Source organism: Panicum virgatum, chromosome 6K (assembly GCF_016808335.1).
Source record: "Panicum virgatum strain AP13 chromosome 6K, P.virgatum_v5, whole genome shotgun sequence".
NCBI classification, from domain to species: domain Eukaryota; kingdom Viridiplantae; phylum Streptophyta; class Magnoliopsida; order Poales; family Poaceae; genus Panicum; species Panicum virgatum.
In genome coordinates this window covers 21,738,978-21,766,814 of record NC_053141.1, presented here as the reverse complement: position 1 = coordinate 21,766,814, position 27,837 = coordinate 21,738,978, and the positions used below count along the sequence as shown (strand labels likewise).

The 27,837-nt window shown below is 48.2% G+C and overlaps 1 protein-coding gene and 1 non-coding gene across 8 annotated transcripts; both read left to right on the top strand.

Moving 5' to 3' along the window:
* Positions 1-8,719: 8,719 nt before the first annotated feature.
* LOC120712049 lies at positions 8,720-12,483 on the top strand. 7 transcript variants are annotated; one of them, XR_005690636.1, is made up of 8 exons: positions 8,732-9,339; positions 9,443-9,541; positions 9,634-9,764; positions 10,421-10,523; positions 10,767-10,857; positions 11,581-11,770; positions 11,894-11,980; positions 12,197-12,483. XR_005690636.1 is itself a non-coding variant. In XM_039997750.1 (3 exons), exons 1-3 carry the CDS (start codon positions 9,021-9,023, stop codon positions 9,753-9,755), a joined length of 540 nt encoding a protein of 179 aa, XP_039853684.1. In that variant the 5' UTR covers positions 8,720-9,020; the 3' UTR covers positions 9,756-10,141. The 7 variants fall into 7 exon arrangements, 1 of the variants encoding a protein (XP_039853684.1); XR_005690639.1 differs by having other exon boundaries at positions 8,733-9,339; positions 10,767-10,805; positions 11,663-11,770; XR_005690637.1 differs by having other exon boundaries at positions 8,733-9,339; positions 10,767-10,805.
* Positions 12,484-27,274: 14,791 nt separating this feature from the next.
* LOC120639396 lies at positions 27,275-27,378 on the top strand. The gene has a single exon (XR_005661399.1). It is a non-coding gene; the product is annotated as a small nucleolar RNA R71 (small nucleolar RNA).
* The last annotated feature ends 459 nt before the right edge of the window (positions 27,379-27,837 follow it).

The window sequence follows — 27,837 nt, the reverse complement described above, 5'->3', positions numbered from 1 at the left end:
GCAAAAGGTTAGTGGACAACAAATACTCATGGCATGTTTAAAGAATTTTTGAACGGATTTCATCTTTGCCTTGAGATTAGTTGTTCACATCCATGCTTTAAGAAAAAACAGATATGGAGGTTCGAAAGCCATGGATCCCAGATTGTTTGCCATTATTTTATTTCATCATTTTTTTTCAAGGGAGGGATATACTTTTTTTCAAAGGGTATTTATTGTTGTTCCCCAAATTTTTATCTTTTTTAGCAAGACTCAAACAAGGCTAGGATAAAACTGCATGAACGAAATGGGGCATTTTGTCAAAATACTCACGGTGCACCTCGAAAGGTGATTTGTGTCTCCTTTGTACGTTGTGCATTTTTTCTTTTGAATTACATCTCGAGCCTTGATTCACCTCCAGTATGAATTTAGCTTTAGGACTTCCCATCTATTTGAAATCTTCCTGAAGGGGTTAGTCCGCAAAATATATACATCCAATGCCTATGAAAGTATTAACTCTGATGGATCATTAATCAAATTTGACACGAAGTCTCATTTGATTAAAGATCCCGAGCACTAGGCTAAAACCAGAGCATACCAAAAAAACAGGCAAAGGTTGCATGTATTTGTAAAGTCGAGCTATGTTCAAAAGGAGATAAACATGAGTGAAGGATTGGTGAACATTGACTTACCTTGGCACATACCTGAGTATACTTACCGGCAACATATATGGATGGAAGCCTTGGAGTTGCTGCAGTTGTGGCATGGTCGCATATGGTTGTTGACGATTTCTCCTTTTGATGTGAGTTGAAGTGGAGGAGGACACTCAGACCATCCCAACTCAGACGAACAATCAAGGTCATGTCGTACACACGGCTAGTGTGTAGAAACCATAGACCTTGGTGGCATGATCCATTGGCACAATGCTTTGGGATTGGAGGTGCAAAGTACGTCTCCTTTCTTTGCATATGAGCATGTGCCAAATGGGGTGGAGTAGCAAAGCCCCGGATCGTAAGAAGAACATTCCTCTTCTTTGCGTGCGTTGGGGCTGCTAACGACACTATGCAAAGCTGGCAGTGGATGAGAGTTATGGCAAGGCTTTGCAAGTGCGCGAGAGTAAGATTGGGTGGAGCAGGTGGTGAAATGTTTTTCTGCTAAAGTGTAATGCCACAGATTGAAGGTAAGCACACAAGACAGCCTTCGATGTATGTAGAGCCAGCTAGCTCACTCTCACTTCCTTCCTTTCTCAGTCCCTTTATATATATATATATACCTTTTTTTCTCTCTCTTTTTTTTTCTCTTTTTCTTGTTTTTGCTTTCCTTCTTTTTTCTCTCTCTTTCTTTTTCTCTCTCTTCTGTTTTTTTCTTTTCTTTTTTTTCACTCTTTTGGTTTTCCTTCTTTTTCTTCACCTCTCTTTTTTTTATTTTTCTTTAGAATAGTAGGCAAATACCAACATTGGTACGGATGGACCTTATTGTGAGATGATTACCAATCTCCCCCACAATTGAATTGTGTCATACGACACTAAATCAAGTGTGTGGTGTTGGTGCCTCCTTCAGAGTGTCCTCCATCGCAGATGTACCAAAGTGTTGATGCAATCCCCATGTTTACAGCCATCGTATGTCCCTGTTCTTCTTAATCTTTGCCTGCAATGGTTAGGACCAAGAATACCCGAAGGTGCATACTAAACTAAAAACATGTTCATGCTTATTATTATAAAGAAGGAAATTTTCTTTTGTATATTATATATATATATATATATATATATATATATATATATATATATATATATATATATTCTTTTTGATAATCCGGGCTGTCTCCCGGTAGCGCTTCGTTTAAGGTCACGAGCTTGACCATGGGGGCTTCTTCCTGCAGCTATCAAATGGTGGTGCAGCCCCCATCTTCACCACTATCCGTCGATTGTGCTTAAGCTGCAGGGTTAGTGCGATAGTGCAACCACGAAATTTACAATCCTTATAATAAACAAAGGTGTCTACAACCATCCTTCTAAACGTTTTGCTAGAGAGAGCAAGAAGGTTGCAGCTCACGAAAGTATTCGTGGTGCAACAAGCAGCTGACTCTGGAGGGGTGCTAAAAGAGCAAGGTGGTGGTGATTCCAGGATGAAGCTACCATGCTCGTCTATGGAATCTTTTTCTTCGCACTCCAAAGACAGTGCCTCATCGAATTCCCTAGCCCAAGGGTTCTTTGCCTCAAGAGGTTCATCATGGACGATCATGACTGTGTCTCGATCATGATCGAGAACAACATAATGTGGGCTAGAAGGAAGAGGCTCAAATTCAATCGAGGATGATGAGGTTTGCACCATCATCTTGAGCTAGTTCTGCTTGGGAAAAGGCTTCGCCAAGGGATTTTCTAAGCAAGGTGTGGCGAAACTTGTTCTCCCAAGCTATTCATGTAGGCTCCCTAGAGGTGTATGATGAAGGTTGTCTGGAGGGAAGCCTATGAGAAGATCAAAATCGAGAACATCAAAGATGTGAAAGTCAAGGTTGACCTCGATTTTGTCTATAGTAATTGGCACGGCACTTACAACCCCTCGGCACTCAAGAATGTGTCCAAAGGGACAACTTTTCAAGAGTTTGCCGGATGGTTTTAGCGAAACACTACCTAAGAAAGAGTGTGCCAAGTGCATGGCATGATATTACCCTCCATGTTGGGGATAAGCTGGGCTTCTACGGTGATTCCCCATATGGAGCAAGGAATGGTCGTGGAGGGTGACTCAATCCAAATTGCTTCGGAAAAGTCTATTATTCTATTTGACAATTCCTCCCTGATGTCTTCTTTGAGAAGAGCGTTATTGAGAGGATCGGGAGGAGAAGCAATGTTTGGAGAGATGAATGGTGACGCAAGCATTATCTCTTCAAATAGGTTGTGGTCGTCATGATGCTCCGCCATTGGATTTTCCGGGTAAGAGATAGGAGAAGTTCCCTCGGATTCATAACTAAGGATCCCTTATGATGATTTTTCTTGGAGAAGGTTTTCTAAAGGGGAGCCTAGAAGAAGATCAAAATCGACGATCGGGTAGATGTGGAAGTCTAAGCAAACCTCGATTTTGTCTATCTCGACCGGCACTGCCCGTGCGATCCCCCGACATTCAAAGAATAGTCCTGAAGGACTTCGAAAGAGTCTGTCGGTCGGGTCTAAAGGCATGCTTCCTATGAAGGTTTCTGCGAGAAATTCGGACATGATGCAAGCCTCGGCAGTGGGGTCATGAAGGGCTTCTATGGCAGTTCCTCTTATTGAACAAGAAATGGTCGTGGAGGGTGAGCTAATTCGAAATGCTTCAGAAGAGCGTTTCATTCCCTCCAACCATTCCTCGTTCACGGATTTTCTAGGAGAAGAAAGGGATGCCGTAGGTCTCCTATCACAAAGGTAACTCGAGGTGTTTGTAAGGATTTCATAAAGATAATCCTCGAGTTGGGAAGAGAAATTCGAAGGTTGAATTACTTCTTCCTTCGATGTTCATGGTTCGGGAGAGGGCTCAACAGACGAATCTAGGGATGTAGGTGGTGAAGGGTTGCATTCGGCTGATGAGGGGCTCTCATGGTGCGTCTGGGACTCGTGCTGGGGCTCGCAAGGATAGGAAAGAAGAGAAGAGTTTCTTAAAATGTGATCTAGGATTTCCCTTCCTTCTGTTGGAGCTCTATGTGCAAACGATCCTCCAACGGCGATATCGAGATCATTGGACGAGTCCATGTCTACACCCGAGTAAAAGATGTGCAAGGATACATCATCGGGTATAGACGAGTCTGGGTATGAAGCTAAAAGGCATGAGAATCTTACCCATGCTGCACCTAAGGACTCCTTCTCTAATTGTTCAAATGCAAGGATTTCACTTCGAAGAGAGGCTGTATGGGATAAAGAAGAGAATGAGAGACAAAAGTCATCACGGAGCTCTTCCCAATCGTGGATCATACCCCTCACGTTGTGAGTGTACCATTGTTCCACCTTCCCCACGAGAGAGAAAGGGAACAATTTCCACCTCAAGGTTTCCTGTGATATGATTGGTATTACCAAGCACGAACACAGTCCCTCGAACACTTGCAAATGATGGTCGGGATCTTCGTTTTCTAGTCCAGAGAAGGTTTGTGCCCGAACCATGGCAATGATGCGAGAATGAAGTTCATAGCCAGAAGTCGTGAAAGGCCTTGAAGAGGTTGATGGCTCTGAGAACTCATCCTCGGAGGTAGAGAGTTGGTGGATAGGAGAAGATGACATGGTATAAGGATAAAAGAAAAGAAAAGATAAAAGAAAAGAAAAAGTAAAAGAAAAGACACACGGGCAACTAGGTTCGAAGACAACTACGGCAACCGTTCCCCGGCAACGGCGCCAGAAATGCTTGTTGGTATTTCTTAACTCTTACAGAGAAGTCCGCAAGCGCACGGAAATACCGTTGTAGCACATCACCCGGGAGTATTCAGGGTATCGTATTTTCTACGAGGAACGGGTGTGTAACTATCTTCTAACTAAATTACCCTAAAGAAGATAAGAGATGGAGAGACCTTAGGGTAGTGTGGTTCTGATCTAAAGATAGGTTCTAGAGAAGATACACTAATATTTTCACTCGCTCACTTCAGGCACCGGTCTGGCCCTGGTCTGCCAGGGACCTCCAGAATCGCTCTATGACATACCTAGGCGGGGGGGGGGGGGAGTGGCAGACTGTCTCCATAGCGGACGGACAGGGTTGTCAACACCTGCCGTCTACCCCACAATACCAGCTAAGCACAAGACAAATAAAGGTAATCTAAGGCCCAGACACCACGCCTACGCCTTCGACTACTACTCTAGAGTTGCGCAGCGTTATCCCGTCTTTATCAGGGGCCCTCTTCTAGAGTATCCGCTATGAGAACGGACTATGAACCCGCGAACAAATGAGAACAAAAGAATAACTTTACTAGAACTCACCGAATAGAAGAACCCAGATATGTACTCCAACCGTACTATATCCATAGAGGTACAAAGCCGAAGAGATGCTAACAAGTCTGGCTCTTCTCCGCACTTCTTCCTCATACACTCCCTAGGCTAATAATACAAAGAGGTGGAGCCTCTCTACTCTTCTCCTTCACATATGAAATGGTGTGTATGAATGCATAGGATGGATGGATTTGTGGGATGAATTGGTGAGAGGAGGAGAGGAGGCCCCCTTATATAGTGGTGGAGGTGGAGTAGGGGCTACTCTACGTGGTCCTTTACAAGGAAACCTTATCTTCCCGGGATGAGGTTGCTTAGGGGCTACTCCTCGTCAAGTTGCACCTGGACTTGAATCAGTCCAGGTTTGGCCAAACCTAGGGGTCGGCCGACCCCCAGGTGCAGGTTCTTCGGCTCTGCTTCCTCTGGTAGGCTAACACGTGGGCCCTGATCCTTATCCTCAGGTGCATCTTGCGTGGAGCGCTCATTTCCTCTGATTTGTGGGCCCTCCTTGTAAGTGGCATATCTGGGTAGCAGTATTTTGCGCATTTCATAGTGTGTTCTCCTGTGTTTTCCCTGCTTTGCAGATGTGGGTGCTTGCAGATGACAATTCACCAAAACTCGTGGAATTGATTAATTATAAGCCCTATATCTAAGTTTGGTGATTAATTATCCTGAAAAGCTGCAGGAGTTGACGGTTAAGTTTAGCACTTAAGGACTGTCAACAACCGTTTCATCTTTGCATGAACTCCTATTCGAATACCCGAACGTCGAGAAGTACGCTAACCGAGAAGCAGCTTCCCGGCGGACCGATAGGGCTATCACCACCTGCGGTTTACCCCAGTTACACCGTGGAGCACCATCATATCTGAAGGATCCCGCGTACCCGAGCCCCATGCCCACATACGAGGTCACTACATCACCCTTCGGATGGACAGGTAAGACGCTAAGGCAAGCCCGAAAGCACAACGAACCGATATCCTTACCCATATCATCTGGTCTAAGCAAGCAACTAATACAACTTGAATAAGAACAAAACTTGGCTAGACAGGCTAAGAACATAGCAAGATAACCAAGAACGAACTCTTTATGAATAGCATAACGGTAGTTGGAATACATAGCCATATCAGAGCCAAGGATTGCTAGCCGACCCCGAGACGACTGGATTCGCTAAGGAATTGAAGTACCAGCCTAGCTCCACTACCCTAAAGAGTACAAGTCACAATGAGAGAGAGAGAGAGGCTTCTTAAGTGGTGTGTGTTTGAGAGAGTGGTGGGAGGCCCCTCTTATAGTGTTTGAGGTCAGTTCCCGCCATCCCTTTACATGGAAACATTCATAACCGACCTCTAAATGATCAGAGCTAATCTCCCGCCAAAATGCACCTGGACGGGGTTCAGGGGGGGTTCGGCCGAACCCATGGTTCGGCCGGCACCACCTTGCCGCCTGTTCCCACCGTCTTTCTCTGGGTCACTGCCTGGTGGGTCCTGATGTTAGATGGTCGGTGCCGGGGCTTGGTTGGTTGGTTTGGTCTGCCTGATGGGCCTCTTTTCCCTGTGTTACGCAGGACGCGATCTTCTGTGGTTTCATATGCGTATTCTTCGTGTTTTCTTCTTATTCCGGACTATGGAAACATAAATTCTCCAAAATAACTATGGAGCTAAGTTAGGGATATAAATATGTTAGTAAGAGGCATGGTTTTCCTTCTCGTGTGAGTATAATTGATGGTTATATTTTGCACTTAACAACCGTCAACAATACCCCCAAGCTAGCCTTTTGCCCGTCCCGAGCAAAACATGGCTGATGTTTGTTGATCAGGAGTTGTTGCGATGTTGCATTTCTAACTTATACTTTAGGCACAACTGAATGCTTCTTACTTTGATTTTGAATAAGTTGGCCTTTTGTCCTTACCTCTTACCTTTACTCCTGTGGGGCTTTTAGCTTCATCTCATCTTTGGCGGTTGAGATTCAGAACAGCATCATAGAGTGCTTGTATTTCTCCACTTAGTTCAACCGTCAATCCGGAGTTTTTGTTAAGTTTTTTTTTCAAAAGAATTTTATAAAGTTCCTCGGATGATCTCTCGGATCGCTCGATGTATATAATTCCTTACCTATGCTTTTTTATTGAGCCTTTCTTCCTCACCCTATCTCTAGTGGTTGTTTTTGGTGGAGCTGTAGGTATGGAGGATTTGAAGGCATACTTGCTTCTCATATTTTGCTAAGTCAAAGACCGGATCCAAAGGAGAAACAAGTCATAAATTTTGATCAAGATGTGCAAGTGTGTGGATATTTTTAGTGGACGGTGTATGAACTCCTTAGTATGAACCATCTCTCTTTCTTTCTCCATCCATCCTATAAAGGACCGATTAAACATCGCTATGGCCACACCGAAAATCTGCCCCAGCTGAGAGCATGTTTCCGTGTGCACCAACAAAAGCTACACAGATAAGTCCCCCACACCAGAATGAATGGTCCAGATTTGATTGCTTTGAAATTGGACGACCCACGACAGAAGGCTTCAACGCGCCCCGGCTTCAACGCGCCCCATCCCCAGTTCCCCACCCCGCCGCTGTGGTTCGAATCCCTCTCGCTGGCTCGCTTCATCTTCCTATCTCGGAGAAGTTTAAATATTTGCCATCCTTACCGATGTCTCCTCTCCATTTACCATTCTTAAAATGCAGCTAAAAAATTTGCCCCGTGAACAGTTCTAGATCCTATATATTTGCCACTTTCGATCACGTGGCAGGCCAACTCAAGTGGCCAGCATGAACAGTGGAGGGGAAATGACGGCCCTACCCCCGTTCTACCCCTCCTTCAGCCCGCCCTGCTCCCTTCCGCCGCCGCGGCAGACAGCCACGACCTCGCCGACGCCGCCCGCCGCGAGCTCCAGGCCACCTGCATCGCCGGGCGGGCACGGGCGTATGCATCGCTGCAGCAGCCCATCGTCGTCTATGGTGGCGGGTTCAGGGATGCGGGCGACCGCGGCGGCGAGGCGCTAGACGCCGCGACGAGGACGAAACAGGAAGAGGAGGCCCGGGAGCTGCGGCGGCAGGCGGTGGCGGAGAAGGTGGCAATAGACTCCCGTGCGCAGGTGCAGGTGGAGCTGGCGAGCGCCAAGCGGATGCTGCGGGAGGTTCAGATGTGGCTGCGCACGCCGTGCACTAGGTCAACGCGAGGGGAGTGGCAGGACGGCGAGCAGCTGCGGCGGTGTGGTGGGTGACACCGTTACTCCCATAAATCACGCAATTATAGTGCTTGGTTCACCAGCGGCGCGCGGGCAGTACAGCATGCTCAAGCTCCATGCCTCCGCGTGTTGCAAATCAAATCGAGCTTACATATCTTGTGAATCTATCATTCTTGTGCTAGGCTGCTAGTCGGTTGGTTGTGCTTCTTGCTTGTGCGATGGTCACGCGATATGAGCAGGGAGACTAACAAACAAAGCTTTAATTGCTTCTTGCTTGTGGCGCATGGATGACCTCCGGTGGATGAGCAGGGCCCCGGCCTCCCAACGCGCGCAGGCGATGGGCACGCCTGCATCCCGCCCAAAGCGCGGCGGAGGCAGGGTAGGGCCCCGGTGGCGGGCCCCTGCTCGAGCTAGCGCGGCGGCGGCCACCTTCTTCCCTGTTGGCGGCGCAACGGCGCTGAAGGAGGAGGGGGCAGGGCCGTCATTTCCCCTCCACTGTCCACGCTGGCCACTTTGGCCTGCCACGTGACTGAAAGTGGCAAATATATAGAATCTAGAACGGTTCACAGGGCAAATTTTTTAGCTCCGTTTTAAGAATGACAAACGGAGAGGAGATATTGGTATTTGGTAAGGTTGGCAAATATTTAAATTTCTCCTCTCACTGGCCCGCCGCTTGTGTGTCTGCCCACGAGGCCTGCGCCCCGCCCACGCCGCCCTCAGGGGCGGAGGAACGGCCTCCGCGCCCGGCGTACGGGCCGACCGCCGTGCGGCGCAGGCGCCTGCCCTCAGGGGCGGGGGAACGGCCTCCGCGCCCGGCGTGCGGGACGGCCGCCGTGCGGCGCGGGCGGCTCAAGGGGCTACGCCCAGGACGTGCGGGGCGAGCGGCGGAAGGGGCTACACGGCCGCCGTGCGCCGCGACCTGCGCGGTCGCCATGCGCCGCGGCACACGGCCGGCAGGGGCGGGTGAAGGGGCTCCGGCGTGCGGCGCGCCCTCTACGGCCGGCTTGCCGCGCGGCGTCGGCCCACGGCTCGATAACCGGCCACCGACGGCGTCGCTGACAGGGAAGGGGCTCCGCACCCACCAACGATTGGACGACTTGCTCCAGATTGGGCGGGGGGCGCGGCTGGCTGCGGGGCAAGCGCAGCTCGGGGCAGCGCTGAGCGCACGCAAGCCGAATCCGCGGCGACTCGCACCACCCGGCCGGCTTCAGCGCCGTCCCCAACGACCTACTCCTCACCAACGGCCAGATGGTACGGCGGATTCAGCTCCTCCTCCTCCTCCTGCTGTTTTTGTTAGGCACATTGCTTTAGATTGGTCGAAATTGAATCCGGTTGTGCTCGCTGTGCTTAACAGGTCGACAACATCCTGCCGGAGCAGCATGCGCTCGTGCCGTCCTACATGGGCGGCTGCGGCGGCGGAGGCGGAGGCAAGAGGATCCATCCGGCCTTCCAGGTGCGTGACCCCACAATCCAATGCTGGAATCTGGCAATCCAGTCCCTACTCCGTAGCGAGCTGTGTCCTCAATTGCTTGGTTGCTTGCGCAGTGCAACCGAGATCCATGGACCCGTGGAGCGTGGCTTGGGGCGACCGGATGGAGTGCGTGCTCCAGCAGCACGACAGGAGCGAGGGTGGCTGTGATTGGGACGGCGACGATGGTCGATGCTGATCTGGCGCTGTATGTGCTGAGCTCATCCACGCTTGTCTGTTGACCACTAGCTTCCTGCTGCTTTGATTACTCTTCTTTCCGCTCTTCTAGGGTGCACTAGAATTGGAGTAGTACACAAGTTAGCGTATGGTAGCTGCTTGCACTAAATGTGTCCCACTTAACTGCACAACGCCGGTCTTTATTAAACTGCAAATCTCCAGCTAAACATACATAAACGTGATATCCATTCTCATAATGCAGTAAAGGGCTTTTAATCACAACATTTCTGAAAATCTGCAGGCAAGTTTGTAGCTTTGTTATTTACAGTACTTGGTAGATGCTGCATGGCCATTTAGCTGGAGAGAATCCGGAATGCTTGTAGAATAAGATGTGTACAACTGCAGTACCATTTTACAGATAATTTCTCTTTTCTTGATGTAATCCTCCTGTTTGTTACTGCCATTCAAACTATTGTTTGTTCCCTTGCTTGTTGCGTAACTTTATTGATAATGATGGCATAACCATTTTACCATCAGTGCATAATATATCTACTGAAATTAGCTTGTTAACTTTAAGGCTGTACAAAGCTGTGCTATGGTTCAGTCAGATTATTTCCTCTTCATGAGCATGTACTGTTACATTGATAGTTCCTCTGGAAATTGCTTTTCCGATGGTATTTCATACAGGTCTCACCTAAAGTAATAGGCCTCCTCTCCTGTCTGACTGGAGGATGCTGAGGACAATGGCCTCTCCCTCAAGACCACTTGCTCCTTTGCAAATGACGCCGAGGTGACCATTAAAAACCCTCAGTTTATGTCTTTTCTTTCATCTATACTAATAGACTGAATATTGTGTTTTAGATGGACGGTTCAAGTGGAGAAGATTTAATTGATATGCTGTGCTATTTTGCTATTTTGTTAATTTTTGTGAGCTTTGGCAATAACTATGACCTAGCTTTTGCAAGTACTGAGATTTTTTTTGCACAATTACAAGCACCTCGCAAGTACTGATACAAGTTTTTTTTTCTTTCAGTGCAAGCCTCTGATATGCAGTATGCATGTTCTTGCAAGGGTGCGTTGCTGATTGACTGGCCAAATTAGGCACTGAATTATATAAAGTTCATGTATGTTGAAAAAATTCAGTCTTGTCCAATTGGAATTCCAATTACAGATCTGTCCAAATTCAGAATTGTTTGCTACATAATATCTTTCCTAGTTTACAGAAACTCGACTCTTCGGTATTTGGTGGTTGTCTTCTCAACACCATTTAGGGGACAATTTTCATACCTTGTGAGGATTATTTTGTGCTGTAAAAACCAAAAGCCAAAATAATGCTCAGAGATTTTTGGGAACTAGCATGTTTTGCGGTGGTTGGTTCCAGTCCTGTTTGGTCCTGTTGTGCGTATACATGTATAGTCTGTATTTTGTACGTGACACAATTGTGGTAGTTTAAGTTCCGCTGAATACTAACCAATGATTGTCTGACTAATAATAGGCTAATAGCATCTGTTTAGATGTGAAGATAGGTACTTAGTGTGTGCAAGCCAATCTGTAGGTTCAGAGTCTAATCATTTTTTTTTGTTCTTGCACAAAATAGTTAAAATGGTGGCCACATCTCAGGCAAACCATTTGAAAGCGAGTTGTCTGGATTCAATATCATGGCATCATTTGGTTTAATTATTTTTTGAAAGTATTATGTAGAGGTTTGCCTGTGGATATCATAGAGTCTGGATATCTTGTGTTGCCTATGCTCTATATATATTGCTATGAATTTTTTTCCTTTGGTCAAAACACCACCGTTTCTACTACTTATGGAAATTGGTTACCTTGATGTTTGATCTGTTCAGGCGGAAAGTATGCTTTGCAGAGTAGGAGTGATGTGTCACTCCTGTATGTTGATCTGACGATGAGTCACTTTGGTAACAGCAGCCTGGTGAGATGAACTAATATCAACGCCCCATTCGGCTGGGTGGGAAAGAACCCCAGCCGCAGCTGGTTCTTGCATGTTGTGGCTGGTCTGGATCGGCGGATAAGCAGGTTCGTTGGACCAGCCCAGGCCAGATTTTTTCAATTCAACATGAAGTAGGGGTACCTGTGTGTTCATTCTGTTTATGCTCTTGTTCTTCCAACCTTTGTAAATAATTATAACATTGCTGGCAGATGGGTTATCATTTTCAAATGGCACTATCAAGGCTGGAAGTACATTGGTGTTGGTCAGCTCTCCATCGCAAGAAAAAACATGCAGAGGTAAAGTCTAATGTTGAAGTGCACATGAAAAAAAAAATCTTATGATATATATCTATATATACGAGATTATTAAATGCTCGTGCAGAGAATTTCTGCACTAGCAAAGTTTCAGTTATTGGATAGTGGGCAGTGTCATGCAACAAATTTAACATTGCTGTACAATTAATTCATATTGTGGTTGTTTGAGTCTCTAAGGATAATGTGAATTTGATGCAGGGCTTTGTAACCATGAGTTGTTGAGAACCAGAGGTTGGCTTCAATCTTCGACTTCCTCCAATTGAGAGCATGGGATTGCATTAGCCTATCATGTCCTGAACTCCTAATACCAATTTTCAAGCTCTGATTGGCTTCCAAAAAGTAGGGGAAACGACAGCCTTGAGCCTGTCCTTCTGAGATGGTTTATGCTTTTTGTCTAGCATTTCTTAAGATGATACATCAAAATTCTATGTATGACATGGTTTGATGACAGTTCATTTTGGATTATGCATCATGTGTTTTTTGTACATTTGAAATGCACCCGAACTTTTTGAATGGCGGACGGTCAGCCGGTGTATGGCGGACGGTCTGCTGGAAAATTTTGGAACCCGTGTTTATTTTGGAAGTCTGCAATTTATCCGTGGCGTTAGCACGGGCACCTTACTAGTTTTGGATAGGAGCTATTTCTTCTCTCCGTTTTTTTTTTCGACATGCCGAAGTATGTGGCATACCTTCTTTTGGTATGCTTCTTTTATTTTCTCTTTTCTCTTTTTTTTTGACATGCCGAGGCATGTGGCATATCTTCTTCAGGTATGCATCTTTTATTTTTTTTTCTTTTTGCATAGTCCCATATCCTTGATGCAATTTTTGAGATAGGTATCATACATAAGATGGAGTTTTATTTTGTGGATGGATAAGTGGAGTGCTTGCTCCTAGTGTAGAAGCATAGCATATGGTGTAAACGCGTATGCGATCTTGATCATGGGAGTATGAAATGAATCTCACTAAGGGTCACAACAATTTGACAAAGCTAAATAAGATAGCAAGTTGCATATGTGGATGGTTTTGCAATGAGATCAACATATGGCTTTGGACAGGAATTTCAAATCATCGAGGAACTTTATTATATTTTTGTATTTTCGAAATGAAATACTCTGGATATCAAGCATCACATAGGAAAAGATCATAACAATTTTAATTAACCATATCATATGTAACACCCTAATTTAATTTTCCTAGCTAATAATAAATTTAATTAGTTTTATTTAATTTTCTAGGAATTTATTTGCTTAGCCTTGCATTTATAATTTATTTTTTGGCTTCATAAAGTAATTAAAATTTTTCTAGGTTTAAACTTGTGGTTGCATTCATGCTGGTGCATGGTTTTATCTTGTTTGATTGTATAGGAGTTTGAATTCAAATTCATTTGAATTCAAATAGATTTGGGTTTGGTTGGAAATAGAAAAGGGAAAAGAAAAGAAGAAGACTCAAACCCAAACCTAACCCACGCCAACCCAGCCCACCTGCTTTTCTTTCTCTTCCCGCGGCCCAGCAACTTAGCCCCAGCCGGCCCGTTCCTCTCTCCACGTGGCCCAGCTGGGCCTGCTCCCGCGCTCCCTTTCTCCTGGGCCCGCTCCTCCCTCACCCCGCGCTCGCTCCGCGCCAGGAGCCCAGCAAGCCAACGCCACGTCTTCCGCTAAGCCGTTGCCCCACTGACACCCGGGCCCCCCTCGTCAGCTCCTCCTTCCCCGCATCGCACAACAGCCGCACCCGATCCTCGCCGGGAGTTTCGCTGGCTTTCCAATCCCGGGCACGCATGCCCAGGCCATCCCGCTGCCCTACAAATAGAAGCCCGAGCCTCCCCTCCTCCTCCCATCCGCAGCCGCCACCCCTAACCCTAGCGCCACCGCCCTCGCCTCGCTCCGCCACGCCGCCCCGACGCACCGGAGCTCCGGCCAGGCCGCGCAGAAGCACCGCCTCGACGTCCAGAGTTTTCCCCAGGCCAGCCCTTCTTGATCTCGGCCCCGCACGCGCCGAATTTCACCCACAACCTCGCCGCCGGTAAGAGGCTCCGCCACCCCGTTTTCTCGCCGCCACTGGTGCTCCGGCCGCCTTGAACCCCGCTGCCCCTTTGCAGTGCCCGAGCGGACCTCCTCGACGCACCCTCAGACCCGGAGGTGCCCTGCAGCGGTTCATCCTCGAGCTCCGTTCCTCGCCGCCGCCGATCTTCGCCGCCGAACTCCCTGCACGACCTCAACGCCCGATTCGAACCTCGGTGAGGCACGCACCGACCTTATCTCCCTTCTGCGCTAGCTTCTGTAGCCTATAGGCCACTGCAACGGTCAGAGCACCGCACGCCGGCGAGCCCCGCCGCGTAGGGCGCCGCTCGCAGCACGCGCCGCCACGAACCCCCTCCCCGAGCCCAGCCGTTGCCACGGGTGGATCATGCGTTCAATGTTGATCATCCCCGGCCAAACCCCTAGTTGATTTAGGCCCAGGAACACCCTTAAGACCGAACTCCGGAGAGCCCGTGTCGCGCCGCAGCGGAGCAGAGAGCTCCGGCGCGTTCTGCCGCCGCCGTCGCCCGCAAACCACCCTGGCCACCCGATTTTGAACTGACGCTCAGGATTAGATCTAAGATCCATCAAACCTAAGTCACCGGATCTAAAACCAACGGGTCAGATCCGAAGATACTAGTTCGGCCCGCTATTTTTGCATAAGAGTCCCCCACCTTCCTTGATATCAACCCGCAGTCCTGCTCAGTGTTAAAGTATTCCCAAAAAGGCCCAGAACTTTACACGAAGCCCCCTGGTTTTTCTAGAAATAGAACCCGCCGTCCATAGCTGCTGTTTTTACGCGTTAGACCCTAGATTTATCCTTTAATTACATTTAGATCCTCGGTTTTTGCAGAAAACCCCCTGGAACCTAGTTTTTCTCGCAGATAAGCCCCTAGATCTTGTTTTAGCTCTAGTTTATGCGTTTTAGCTCCGTTTTAGGCGTTCTTTATATCCACGCGATCGTTGTGACGCGTAGAATAGTGTTAGACTAGTTTAGTGTGCTGTTTTTATGTATTGATGTACTGTTTCCTAGTTTTTGTTAGTGTTTGCTTGTATGTTTATGTTGTGCATTGTTTTTGGCCATGTGTTCATGAGTAAACGTTGAGCTACCGGAGGAGCCCCAGTACCAGTACCCAGAGCAGCCGTCTTCTGACAAGTTTGAGCAGCAGCAGGAGCAGTACGAGGAAGGCAAGTATAACATGAACACCACCTATCACTTTTAAATACACTTTCATACTGCATTTTAATATTGTATGCCTATAAGGGTTTTCCTAGCCACTTTAAATCTTATATAATTACCTTGGGTTGCATTTTGGTTAGTTGTGCTAGGTGCCGCGCTATAACACACTTGGTCCTTTTTAATTAATTTGATTAATGGTATATGCAACTTAATTCTGAGAGTGGCCCTCTGTGTGGCTTGAGTGGCTCACTTCTCGTTAAAATTGGTTTTGTTAGAAACATGGTTTAGGGGGCCAGCACGGTGCTGACTGCTGGGTTGGCCACTCTCCATAAGGACCGGTTCATAGAGCGACAACCTGGCACAACAGCGCTACCACAAGACTGGAATGGGACGGTCTTGGCGTAATAATTAGGTCTTTTTGGTTTGGAGTAACTTACCTGCGGGGCAAGGGTGGTAAGCTTCTATGTCCCTCGTACTGAGTGGCCTCGTCTGTGGTATTCTTGACGCCCACTAGACCTGCTCCATAGTCGCCGATCCAACCCTTGCGGTTATTCCTTACCAACGAGATTCTTTGTAAAGGCCTCGTAGTGAGTTTGCTAGTCATCTCACCTAAGGGAGTGTGATGAACAACTAGCGTAGCTCACGACTTGTGGGTAAAGATGTGCAACCTCTGCAGAGTGTAGAACTGGTATACTAGCCGTGCTCACGGTTATGAGCGGCCCAGATCCTCCTTTTGATTAGTGGGGTTATCTCCTTCCGACGAGGGAGGTGCCTCTCGGGGTTACCTTGGTGGTTTCGGCTTGGTTCTTAGTAGAAATATGATTAATTTTGATTAATTACTATGTAACTGGGTTTAGGGTAATCCATCAACTTGTAGTAATTAGCTTTAATAAAATCTTGCCAAGACTTAAAAGCTAATGCAGTCAGTCAGCCAACCTTAGAGCCTCATAGTTTGTGTTATACTTGTTGAGTACAAGTTGTGTACTCACTCTTGCCTCTTCTCTACTTTTTCCTCTTGGATACTCTACTGCTGCTCAGTTCCTGCCGACGCGAGGGAGTTCGCTCAGCGCTACCAGGACTACGAGGCGCCCTGCTCAGCTTCGGAGAGTTTTTATCGTATTTGTACTTCGCTTCCGCTGTATCAGACATTTTGTCATTATTGTAATAAATATCATTCGTACTCGCTTTATTATATCTTTTTACATGATATGTGCTATGATATACTGTTCATTCTGTTGTATATACGTGTGACTTGATCCTGGCACGTATATGATTGCTCGGTTTATGTCCTTTTATAAACCGGGTGTTACATCATAGCTCACAACAACTTAGATTTGGATCATGCTTTTGCCACCTACAAGTTTCAAGTTCTAAGGTTTGAACTTATAGCCAATGAACCCCAAACTAGGTAGAGCACAAAGTTGTAACTAAGCATATGAAGGAAATTAACAGAGCAACTATTCATCATTTCAACAAGAAAAACTCACACTATGCTTACTACACATATTAAAGCAAGGAAAAATATTTTTGGTTTTTCTGAGTTTTGCAGATTTTTATTTGATTTTAGTTATGCAAATTTTTATTTGGTTTCATGCAAGATTTTGAAAGCGGTAAATGATAGAGTTTTGTTACAAGTTACCTCTCGTGGGGATCCTCCCCCAAGCTATCTTCAGGCTCACCGCTGTTGGTTGGGGTTGAACCCAGCACAACGGTAGTAGGCCCTCCACTCCTCCTGGGTCTGTTGCTGTTGTCGCTCCAAGTTGTGGATCCTCTCGCCTATGTGTCGCTGCTAGTTCTGAGTTGCTGCGATGTGCTGGCCTAGCGATTCGTCGTTGTTGGTGGTGCGCACGTTCATCTCACCCATCTGTCGAGTCAGAGTGGCGAAACCTCTGGATGAGGCTGAACGTCCGGCGGAGATCGGGTGTCCACTGGAGCTGGAACTAGTGGACCGGCGCCCTTGGGCCAGCCGTGCCCACTCTTCTGTACTTGCGCTGTGCCATGATGAACCATCCGCCTCATGGTGGTATGAGGTTTGAATATGCTGAGGCGGTGTTAATGTTTCTTCCCTTCTGGTCCTGCTCCTTGTCATCCTGTTTTGATGAGAAGTTCCGGATCGAAGGCTCGGGTGTGGAAGAAGCTTCGGTCCTTGATGATGGCGTAGGCTTGTCGCTCACGAGCGTCATGCAAGTCGAGGTAGTGAGCATCATCTTCATCAATTTCCATGGCCTCGGTCATTGCCTGGTGGGTCCTGATGTCAGATGGTCGGAGCCGGGGCTTGGTTGGTCGGTTTGGTCTGTCTGGTGGGCCTCTTTTGCTTGTGTTACGCAGGACGCGATCTTCTGTGGTTTCATCTGTGTATTCTTCGTGTTTTCTTCTTATTCCGGACTTGTGCTCCTGAAAATATAAATTCTCCAAAACAACTATGGAGCTAGGTTAGGGATACAGATATGTTAGTAAGAGGCATGGTTTTCCTTCTCTTGTGAGTATAGTTGATGGTTATATTTTGCACTTAACGACCGTCAACACCGTTCCCTTCTCGGGTTCCCTGGTTTCTTCTTGTTATGTTGGTTGCTCTTCTTCTTGGGTTGCTGGTGATTTTCCTGCATGGTTAGGGTGTGCTGGATCACGTGGACTTACCACCCCTCGTGGTCACCGCTTTTACATTCTCGGAGATAGGAACATAATCAGCTATTTGAGCAAGAAGAGATTCAACCTTTTTTATTGAAACTTGACTGATTTTTAAGCATGGAAGACAAAGTTTCAAGCTTTACATTTAAACTTTCTAGGGTTTTATCATTGGCCAAAAGCTTTTTATTTATATGTTCATTGATTTTAATTTGGCCACGAACAAGATCTCTTAAGGGAGATTGGTTCAAATTGAAAGAAGAATTGTAATTATTACCTCCCTGGAATGGTGGACTTGGCTGGTTCCACCCCTTGCCTCCTTGCAGTGGACGATACCTGTTGTTGTTGTTGTTGTTGTTGTTGTTGTTGTTGTTGTTGTTGTTGTTGTTGTTGTTGTTGTTGTTGTTGTTGTTGTTGTTGTTGTTGAGATAAGCGCAGTCTTCACAAGTTTCGAGGCAGTCGTTCCCTAAATATTCATCATTGCCACAGACTTCGCACGTGAAGTGCGATTCCATGACACGGGCATAGTTTTCTCTATGCTTCTTGAATTCGGCCCTTTCGCCGAGATGCTTCAGTAGGAGGTCCAGCTTGGCAATGATCATATCCATCTCCTTGACAGTATGCATGCCCTTAGTATGGAGTTGGAGTCGTTCATCACTCCACCCCTGATTGGAGACCATCTTCTCGAGCAATGCTCGGGCATTAGCTATGGTTATGTCGAGGAAGGCTCCTCCAGCAGCAGCGTCGATGTTGGCTCTTGATGTCATCGTGAGCCCTTTGTAGAAGCTGTAACACCCGGTTTATAAAAGGACATAAACCGAGTGTTACAGAGTGGTATCAGAGCCGTATCGACTGTAGGACGAAGCCTAGATAGAACTGGTCGAGTTTTAGGACTTCTTCTCACCAATCCTTGCTTGCTGAAACTATTTTACTATTATACCCCTTGACTTCTATGACTTTTACCCGTCTTGCCTTGATTTCTCTCTCTGAAGAATAGTTTTCGTAGATTTGGCCTGAATCAGTCATCTGACCACCATGAGTATTAGCTAGGTGGCCCTTTTATAATAATACGATAGCACGATCCGCGACGCGTTGTGTTAGTCGAGTCGTATGTTAAACTCGGCTAAGTCGTGAAAATTGTCTGCTTGTTATTATGCTACATGTTTGATTTGGATTTTTGAATGATTGCATAGCTTAGTAGTTTAAATTTGTTTAGAGAAAATCACTCTTATGTTAAGTTAACTAATTAATAAAATGAATTAGATCGTTGGGGGTAAAACAGTCCACTCTATCCTGTCTACTTTATCATGGCTGAGTCTTTTTCCGCAAAGAGTTATCATATCCATCTGAATTTATTCCTGCAATATCCTTACTCGTGAAATCTTTTGTCCAAAATCAGATGGTGAACACCAGGCGTGGTTCTGACCAGCAGGGGCAGAACAACCAGGGTCAGAACACCCAGGGGACCGGGATCCCGATGCCACCACCTTTGACTCCGGAGCAGTACTTCCAGCTCCAGATGCAGATGATGGCCACCCTGAACAACACTGTTCAGGCTCTTCAGCAGGCTCACACTCAGCCTCCGCCTCCTCCACCGCCGCAGCCTCGCGACAGGCGTGCTGAGTTCCTGAGGGGTCACCCGCCGACGTTCTCTCACACGTCCGACCCTCTTCAGGCTGACGACTGGCTCCGTGCAGTGGAGCGACAGCTGGACATCGCCCAGTGCGATGATCGGGAGAGAGTTCTGTATGCAGCAGGACAGCTGCGAGGGGCAGCTTTGGACTGGTGGGAGTCCCACCCAGTTCATGACCGCGAGTCTCTCACTTGGCTCCAGTTCAGGGAGCGTTTCCGCAGCCACAACGTCCCCGTGGGCGTTATGAAGATGAAGCAGAAGGAGTTCCTTGCACTGAAGCAGGTAACCTTAAATATAATCATTCAGCGGTTTCTTTTGAGCTAATACCCCTTGTTCTATCCTTATGAATCTTGAGTTAATCTTTCGATATCTATCTGTCTTTGTCACTTCAGGGGACTATGTCGGTCACGGAGTATCGTGATCGCTTTCTGCAGCTTGCTCGCTACGCCCCTGCCGATGTTGCGGATGACCGCAAGAAGCAGGAGCACTTCATGGAGGGCCTTGAGGACTACCTCCAGTACGCGCTGCTCAACCTCCGCTTCGACGACTTCAACCATCTGGTTGACAGCGCGCTCAACACTGAGCGCAAGCACCTGGAGATGGAGGACAAGAAGAGGAAGATTGTCCCCGTTGCCTCCGGCAGCAACACTCGCCCTCGACTCCAGCAGCCCCAGCAGTACCAGCAGCAGTACCGGCCTCCCCAGCAGTACCAGCCGAGGCCGCAGCAGTACCCGCCTCGACAGCAGCAGCAGGCAGGTCAGGGCCCGAGGTTACCGGCACCTCCGGCTCGTGCTGCTCCACCAGCTCCGCCAGCACCTCAGGCTCCACGTCCGGCAGCTACTACCGGACAGCAGGCTTCGACACTTGCACGCGTCTGCTATCACTGCGGCCAGCCGGGGCACTACGCCAACACTTGCCCCCGGAAGGCGCAGGTGGGACAGCAGGGGCGCCCAGCTCAGCCCAGGGCGCCAGCACAGGGCAGGGTGAACCACGTGACGGCCGAGTCAGCGGCCGAGGCTCCTAACGTGGTTATTGGTACGTTCATGGTCAACTCTCACCCCGCTACAGTGCTTTTCGATACCGGTGCTACCCATTCTTTCATTTCCAAGTCATTTGCCGAGCAGCATGGTATACCGGTTTCTTGTATGAGGACAGCTATGGTAGTTACCTCACCTGGGTGTCAGATTCGTACATGTTCTATATGCTCCAGAGTTAGTATTGTCATAAAGGGGGTAGAGTTCCGCACTGGCTTGATAGTTATTGACTCCTCGGGGATAGATGTGATTCTGGGCATGGAGACCCTTACCAGATGGGGAGTCCATATTGATTGTGCTCAGCGGACAGTTCACTTATCGGCATCTGATGGCCAAGAGGTGACAGTCAGTGCTTCAGAGCCTTCTGGATTTCTTCATCAGATGGAGGCTAGACCCACGGACGGTATTCGCGTGGTGTCTGAATTCCCGGATGTCTTTCCGGATGATCTGCCAGGTATGCCGCCTGAACGCGCCATTGAGTTTTGTATTGATCTCTTGCCTGGCACAGCTCCTATTGCAAAGCGGCCCTACCGTATGGCACCTATAGAGCATGAAGAAGTTAAGAAGACTATTGATGAGTTGCTAGCCAAGGGCTATATCCGTCGCAGCTTCTCTCCTTGGGCTTTTCCATTGTTGCAGGTAGATAAGAAGGATGGCTCGAAGAGGATGTGTGTGGATTATCGGGAGCTGAATGCAGTTACTATCAAGAACAAGCATCCACTGCCCCGTATTGAGGATCTCTTCGATCTGCTTCGAGGTGCTCGTATATTCTCGAAGATTGATCTTCGTTCGGGATATTTTCAGCTGAGGATCCGTCCTGGGGATATTCTGAAGACGGCATTCACCTGCAAGTACGGGCTATATGAGTACACGGTCATGTCCTTCGGCTTGACTAATGCCCCGGCTTACTTCATGCATCTGATGAACATGGTCTTTATGGATTATCTAGATGTCTTTGTGGTGATCTTCATTGATGATATTCTGATCTTCTCCAAGACAGAAGAAGAGCATGAGGAGCATCTGAGACTCGTATTGCAGAGATTGAGAGAGCATCAGTTGTATGCCAAGTTCAGCAAGTGCGAGTTCTGGATTGACGAGGTGCCATTCCTCGGTCATGTTATCTCTCAGGGAGGCATTGCTGTTGATCCGAGCAAGGTGAAGGATGTGCTCGAGTGGGAGACACTGCAGACAGTAAAGGAAGTCAGGTCATTCTTGGGCTTAGCTGGATATTATCGGAGGTTCATTGAGAATTTCTCCAAGATCGCGAAGCCTTTGACTTCCTTGCTGGAGAAAAATGTGGTTTTCGCTTGGACTGATGAGCGTCAGAGGGCCTTTGTTGAGCTGAAGAAGAGGCTGACTACGGCACCAGTCTTGACTCTGCCAGACCAGACGAAGAGGTTCACGGTGTATTGTGATGCTTCGAAGGATGGTCTTGGGTGTGTTCTGATGCAGGAGGGCAGAGTGATTGCTTATGCTTCACGGCAGTTACGTCGGCATGAGCTGAATTATCCCACCCATGATCTTGAGTTAGCCGCAGTTGTGCATGCTCTGAAGATTTGGAGGCATTACTTGTATGGGCAGCGGTGTGATATCTACACTGATCACAAGAGCCTCAAGTACATTTTCACGCAGAATGAGCTAAACATGCGGCAGAGAAGATGGCTAGAGTTAGTCAAGGATTATGACCTAGAGATTCACTACCATCCGGGCAAGGCCAATGTTGTAGCAGATGCTTTGAGCAGGAGAAGCTATGTCAACATGGCCGTGGCTTTCCAGATGCCTCCAGAGTTATGCGAGGAGTTCGAGCAGTTGAGTCTGGGCTTCTTGCATCATACCTCCAGTGCAGCATTTGAGGCAGTACCAACTCTAGAGTCAGAGATCAGGCAGCATCAGAAAGATGATGAGAAGCTGCAGGAGATCCGTGAGTTGCTCAAGAAGGGCAAGGCTCCTCATTTCAGAGAGGATGATCAGGGTACCTTGTGGTACAAGAACCGGATCTGTGTTCCAGATGTGAAGGATCTCCGGAAGTTGATTCTGAGTGAGGCCCATGATACAGCTTACTCTATTCATCCGGGCAGTACGAAGATGTACTATGATCTGAAGGAACGTTTCTGGTGGTATGAGATGAAGCGTTCAGTGGCAGAGTACGTGGCCATTTGTGACACCTGTCAGCGTGTCAAGGCTGAGCATCAGAGGCCAGCAGGTCTGTTACAGCCTTTGAAGATTCCAGAGTGGAAATGGGAGGAAATCACTATGGACTTCATTGTTGGATTGCCTCGTACTCAGAAAGGGTACAACTCCATATGGGTAGTAGTGGATCGATTGACAAAGGTTGCTCACTTCATTCCAGTGAACACTACTTACTCCGGTGCTAGACTTGCAGAGTTGTACATCTCTCGGATTGTCTGCTTGCATGGTGTGCCCAAGAAGATCATATCTGACAGACGGTCTCAGTTCACTTCTTGGTTCTGGGAGCAGCTCCATGATTCGTTGGATACAAAGCTGCGTTTCAGTACGGCTTATCACCCTCAGACAGATGGGCAGACAGAGAGAACCAACCAAGTGTTGGAGGATATGCTGAGAGCTTGTGCCATTCAGTACGGTACTAGTTGGGATAAGTGCCTGTCATATGCTGAGTTTTCATATAACAACAACTATCAGGCCAGTCTGAAGAAGTCCCCCTTTGAGGCATTGTATGGCAGAAAGTGCAGGACTCCTCTCTATTGGGATCAGATTGGTGAGAAGCAGCTCTGTGGCCCTGAGATCATAGATGATGCAGAGCGGATGGTTCAGGCTGTGCGAGAAAACCTGAGGATTGCACAGAGCAGACAGAAGAGCTATGCTGATGGCAAACGGAGAGATCTGACTTTCAGTGTCGGTGATTATGTATACCTGAAGGTGTCTCCAATGAGAGGAATCCGCAGGTTTAATGTCAAGGGGAAATTAGCACCTCGGTATGTGGGGCCATTCAAGGTGCTAGAGCGGAAAGGCGAAGTTGCTTATCGCCTGGAGTTACCTCTCAGCCTCTCAGGAGTTCACGATGTCTTCCATATATCTCAGCTGAAGAGGTGTCTGCGAGTACCCGAGGAGCAGGCACCACTGGATGGAGTAGATGTCCAGGAAGATCTGACTTATACTGAGCATCCGGTGAAGATTCTGGAGACATCAGAGAGGGTTACTCGGAACAAGCGCATCAAGATGTGCAGAGTTCAGTGGAGTCATCACAGTGAAGCTGAGGCTACATGGGAGCGAGAAGATGAGCTGATGAAGACATATCCAGATCTCTTTGCTAGCCAGCCCAGCTAAATCTCGGGGACGAGATTTCTTTAAGGGGGTAGGGTCTGTAACACCCTAATTTAAATTTCAGCACTTATTTAATAAATTTAATTGGTTTTATTTAAATTTCTAAGGTTTATTGTGTTAGACTTGCATTTAATCTAAATTTTTGTTCTATAAGTAATTAAAATTTATCATAGGTCTAATAGTTGTTGCATCATGCTGGAGCATCTCTTTTGTTTGTTTGAATGCTTGTGTTGGATTCAAATTTGAATTTGAATTCACTATTGTTTGGGTTAGTTTTGGAATAAGAATTAGATTTAGAAATGCAAAAGAAATTAGAAAAGGAATCCAAGACCCAAAGCAAACCAGCCCGGCCTACCCTTTCCTCTTTCTTGGCCCAGCCCGCAACCCCCTTTCCTTTTCTCCCGCACCGGCCCAAACCCCGGCAGCCCAGGAGCCACCCCGTTTTCCCTTGGCCGAGCCCCGTTCTGCGGCCCAGCAAGTTTCGCCCACGCCCCACCGCGCACGGCCCGTTTTCCCTGGCACCAGCCCGCGGTTGGCCCAGCGCCACGCGCTCCTCACGCCTGCGCCCCCGCCTCAGCCCGCTCAGCGCTTGCGCGTCGCCCCTCTCCCCTCACTACAGTCCGGGCCCGCCTGTCGGTTCCATCTCTCACCTCCGCCTCCCTCGTGCCCGCGCAACGACCGGGATCTCCGGCCGAAACCACCGCGGCTTTCCTTCCCTGCTCCCACGCCGAGATCCCCGGCGCTCTCCTTTAAACCACAACGAGACCCCCCTGACCCTCATCCATCCCACAGCGCCGCGTAACCCTAGCCATCGCCTTCCCTTTTGTTCCGCCAGCGTAGGAGCTCTGCTCCACACCGGCCACGCCACACCGCCGCACCCCAGCGCCCGAAAACCACCGCCGCGACTTCGCCCGCGCGCCAGGAAGCTTCTAGCGGCCACCACCATCGACCACGACACCTGCAGCAGCCGGATTCGTGCCGGACATCGCCGCGGGGCCGTCGTGAGTTGATTCGTGGCGACTGGACATCCAGAGGACCCCCGCAACCCCCCTTGTCTGCGAGCACCGCCCTTCATCGCCGCCGGACTTCGCCGTCGACACCCCTGCGCCGTTTTCCCCGTCGAGATCCCAGCCCGGTGAGCGCCGCCCAGGCCTCCTGCTCCTTTTACGCTATCTAGCCTCGGCAGTGGCATTTCCTTTTGCTCAGACCCCGTACGCCGGCGGGCGTCGCCGTGCAGTGCCGCCCCCTTGTTGCGACGAGACTCACCCGTGCCCCAATCCGTAGACCTAAGCGCCCAGGTGGTTTAGCCATGCCGCGCTCATGCTGCACGGCCAAACCGCAGCCCAAAACAACCCCGGGAGAGTCGGATTAGTTCCTCCGGCGAGCCTCGCGCCGCGCCGCCGGCGGGCGAGCGCCGCCCCCCCCCCCCACGTGCGGGATGGCTCCCAGCCGTTAGATCCAGGGTAAACGAGTAGGATTAGAAGCCCGTACCCCTTCGTTGTGAGCCCTCCGATCTCGATCCAATGGATCAGATCCACCCGTACCGGTTCGCCCGGTACCTTTTGTTAAAGAGCCCCTCGGTTTCTCAATAATTAACCCGCGGTCCACCTGTGTTCAAAAAAATAATTACGCAGAGGTCCTGTTTTTAGCGTTTTAGCCCCTGGAGTTCTTTAAAATTAAACCCGCCATCCAGCCCTGGTTCTTTTATGAGTTAGACCCTGAATCTTTAGTTTAATTACATTTAGGCCCTCGGTTTTAGCAGAAAAGTCCCTGGAACCCTGTTTTTATTACAAATAAGCCCTGAACCTTGTTTTTAGCCTAGATTACGCGTTTTAGCTCCGTTTTAAGCATTCTTTATGTCCACGCGATCGTTGTAACGCGTAGAATAGTTTTAGACTAGTTTAGTGTGCTGTTTTTATGTATTGATGTACTGTTTCTTAGTTTTTATTAGTGTTTGCTTGTATGCTTATTATTGTGCATTGTTTTGGCCATGTGTTCGTGAGTAGACGTTGATCCATCTGAGGAGCCCCAGTACCAGTACCAGGAGCAGCCGTCTTCCGAGCACTTTGAGCAGCAGCAGGAGCAGTATGAGGAAGGCAAGTGTAACATGAACAACCTATCACTTTTAAATATATTTTTTTTCATACTGCATTTTAATACTGTATGCCTATAAGGACATTCCTAGCCACTTTATATCCTTTATATATACCTTTGGGTTGCATTTTGGTTAGTTGTGCTAGGTTGCTGCGCTATAACACATTCTGGTCCTTTTTAATTAATTTGATTAATGGTTTACTTGAACTTAATTCTGAGAGTGGCCCTCTGTGCTTCGTGCTTGAGTGGCTCACGTCTCGTTAAAATATGGTCTTTGTAGAAACATGGTTTAGGGGGCCAGCACGGTGCTTAGTGCTTGGTTGGCCACTCTCCATAAGGATCGGTTCATAGAGCGACAACCTGGGACAACAGCGCTACCACAAGGCTAGAATGGGATAGACTTGGCGTAATAATTAGATCTTTTTGGTGTGGAGTAACTTACCTGCGGGGCAGGGGCGGTAAGCTTCTATGGCCCTCGTGCTGAGTGGCCTTGTCTGTGCTTCGTGTCTTGACGCCCACTAGACCTGCTCCATAGTCGCCGATCCACCCTCGCGGTTACTGCCTACCAACGAGATTCTTTGTAAAGGCCTCGTAGTGAGTCGCTAGTCATCTCACCTAAGGAAGTGTGATGAACAACTGGCGTAGCTCACGACTTGTGGGTAAAGATGTGCAACCTCTGCAGAGTGTAAAACTGGTATACTAACCGTGCTCACGGTTATGAGCGGCCCAGATCCTCCTTTTGATTAGTGGAGTTATCTCCTTCCGACGAGGGAGGTGCTTCTCGGGGTTACCTTGGTGGCTTGGTTTCAGTTTGGTTCTCAGTAGTATCATGATTAAATTTGACTAATTACTATGTAACTGGGTTAATTGTAATTCATCAACTCGTAGTAAATAGCTTTAAATAAAATTTTGCCAAGACTTAAAAGCTAATGCAGTCAGTCAGCCAGCCTAGAGCCTCATAGTTTGTGTTATACTTGTTGAGTACAAGTTGTGTACTCACTCTTGCCTCTTCTCTACTTTTTCCTCTTGGATACGCTACTGCTGCTCAGTTCCTGCCGACACGAGGGAGTTTGTCCAGCGCTACCAGGACTACGAGGACTTCTAGGTGTTCGTCTCCCAGTCGACGTCCCTGTGGCGCCCTGCTTCAGCTTCGGAGAGCTTTTATCGTATTTTTTTGTACTTCGCTTCCGCTGTATCAGACATTTTGTCATTAATGTAATAAATAACATTCGTATTCGCTTTATTATGTCTTATTCGTGATATGTGCTGTGATATACTGTTCATTCTGTTGTATATACGTGTGACTTGATCCTGGCACGTATATGATTGCTCGGTTTATGTCCTTTTATAAACCGGGTGTTACAGAAGCTTTGTAGGAAGAGCCACTCGTCCATGCCGTGATGGGGACAGGCCAAGATGTATTCCTGCAGCCTTTCCCAAGCTTCTGGGATGGATTCCATCCCCATCTGCTGGAAACTTGATATCTTTCCGCGCAGGGCATTTGTTTTGCCCAGCGGGAAGAACTTTGCGAGGAACGACTTGGAGCATTTGGCCCAGGTGTCGATGTCTTTTTCCTTGTAAAACCACTGTTTTGCCTTCCCCAGAAGGGAGAAGGGAAACAGACGAAGCTTGATAACATCTGCGGCGACACCCCGTATCACAATGGTGTCGCAGAGCTCTAGAAAGTTTTGCAGATGTGCATTGGAGTCCTCATTCGGCTTGCCACAGAATGGGCTAGCCTGCACCATGTTGATGAGGCTGGATTTGAGCTCGAAGTTCACGTCCCCAACATTGATGTTGGGTCCAGTGGCCACATTGTTGGTGGAGGGGATGGAGAAATCGCGGAGAGTCTTTTTCGGCCATAGCCTCAATAGCAAGTGGTGCTTCCGAAATGGGTTCCTGTGCCGATTGAAAAGCTAGAGGAGGAACGACACGAGGTCGTGCCCTTCTCATGA

Bases quoted from the DNA above. Each gene is read 5' to 3' on its own strand.
- LOC120712049 (XM_039997750.1), top strand. From the start codon at position 9,021: ATGCGCCGCGGCACACGGCCGGCAGGGGCGGGTGAAGGGGCTCCGGCG. The intron at 9,340-9,442 runs GTACGGCGGATT...TGTGCTTAACAG, and splicing joins TCCTCACCAACGGCCAGATG to GTCGACAACATCCTGCCGGA. The intron at 9,542-9,633 runs GTGCGTGACCCC...TTGCTTGCGCAG, and splicing joins GGATCCATCCGGCCTTCCAG to TGCAACCGAGATCCATGGAC.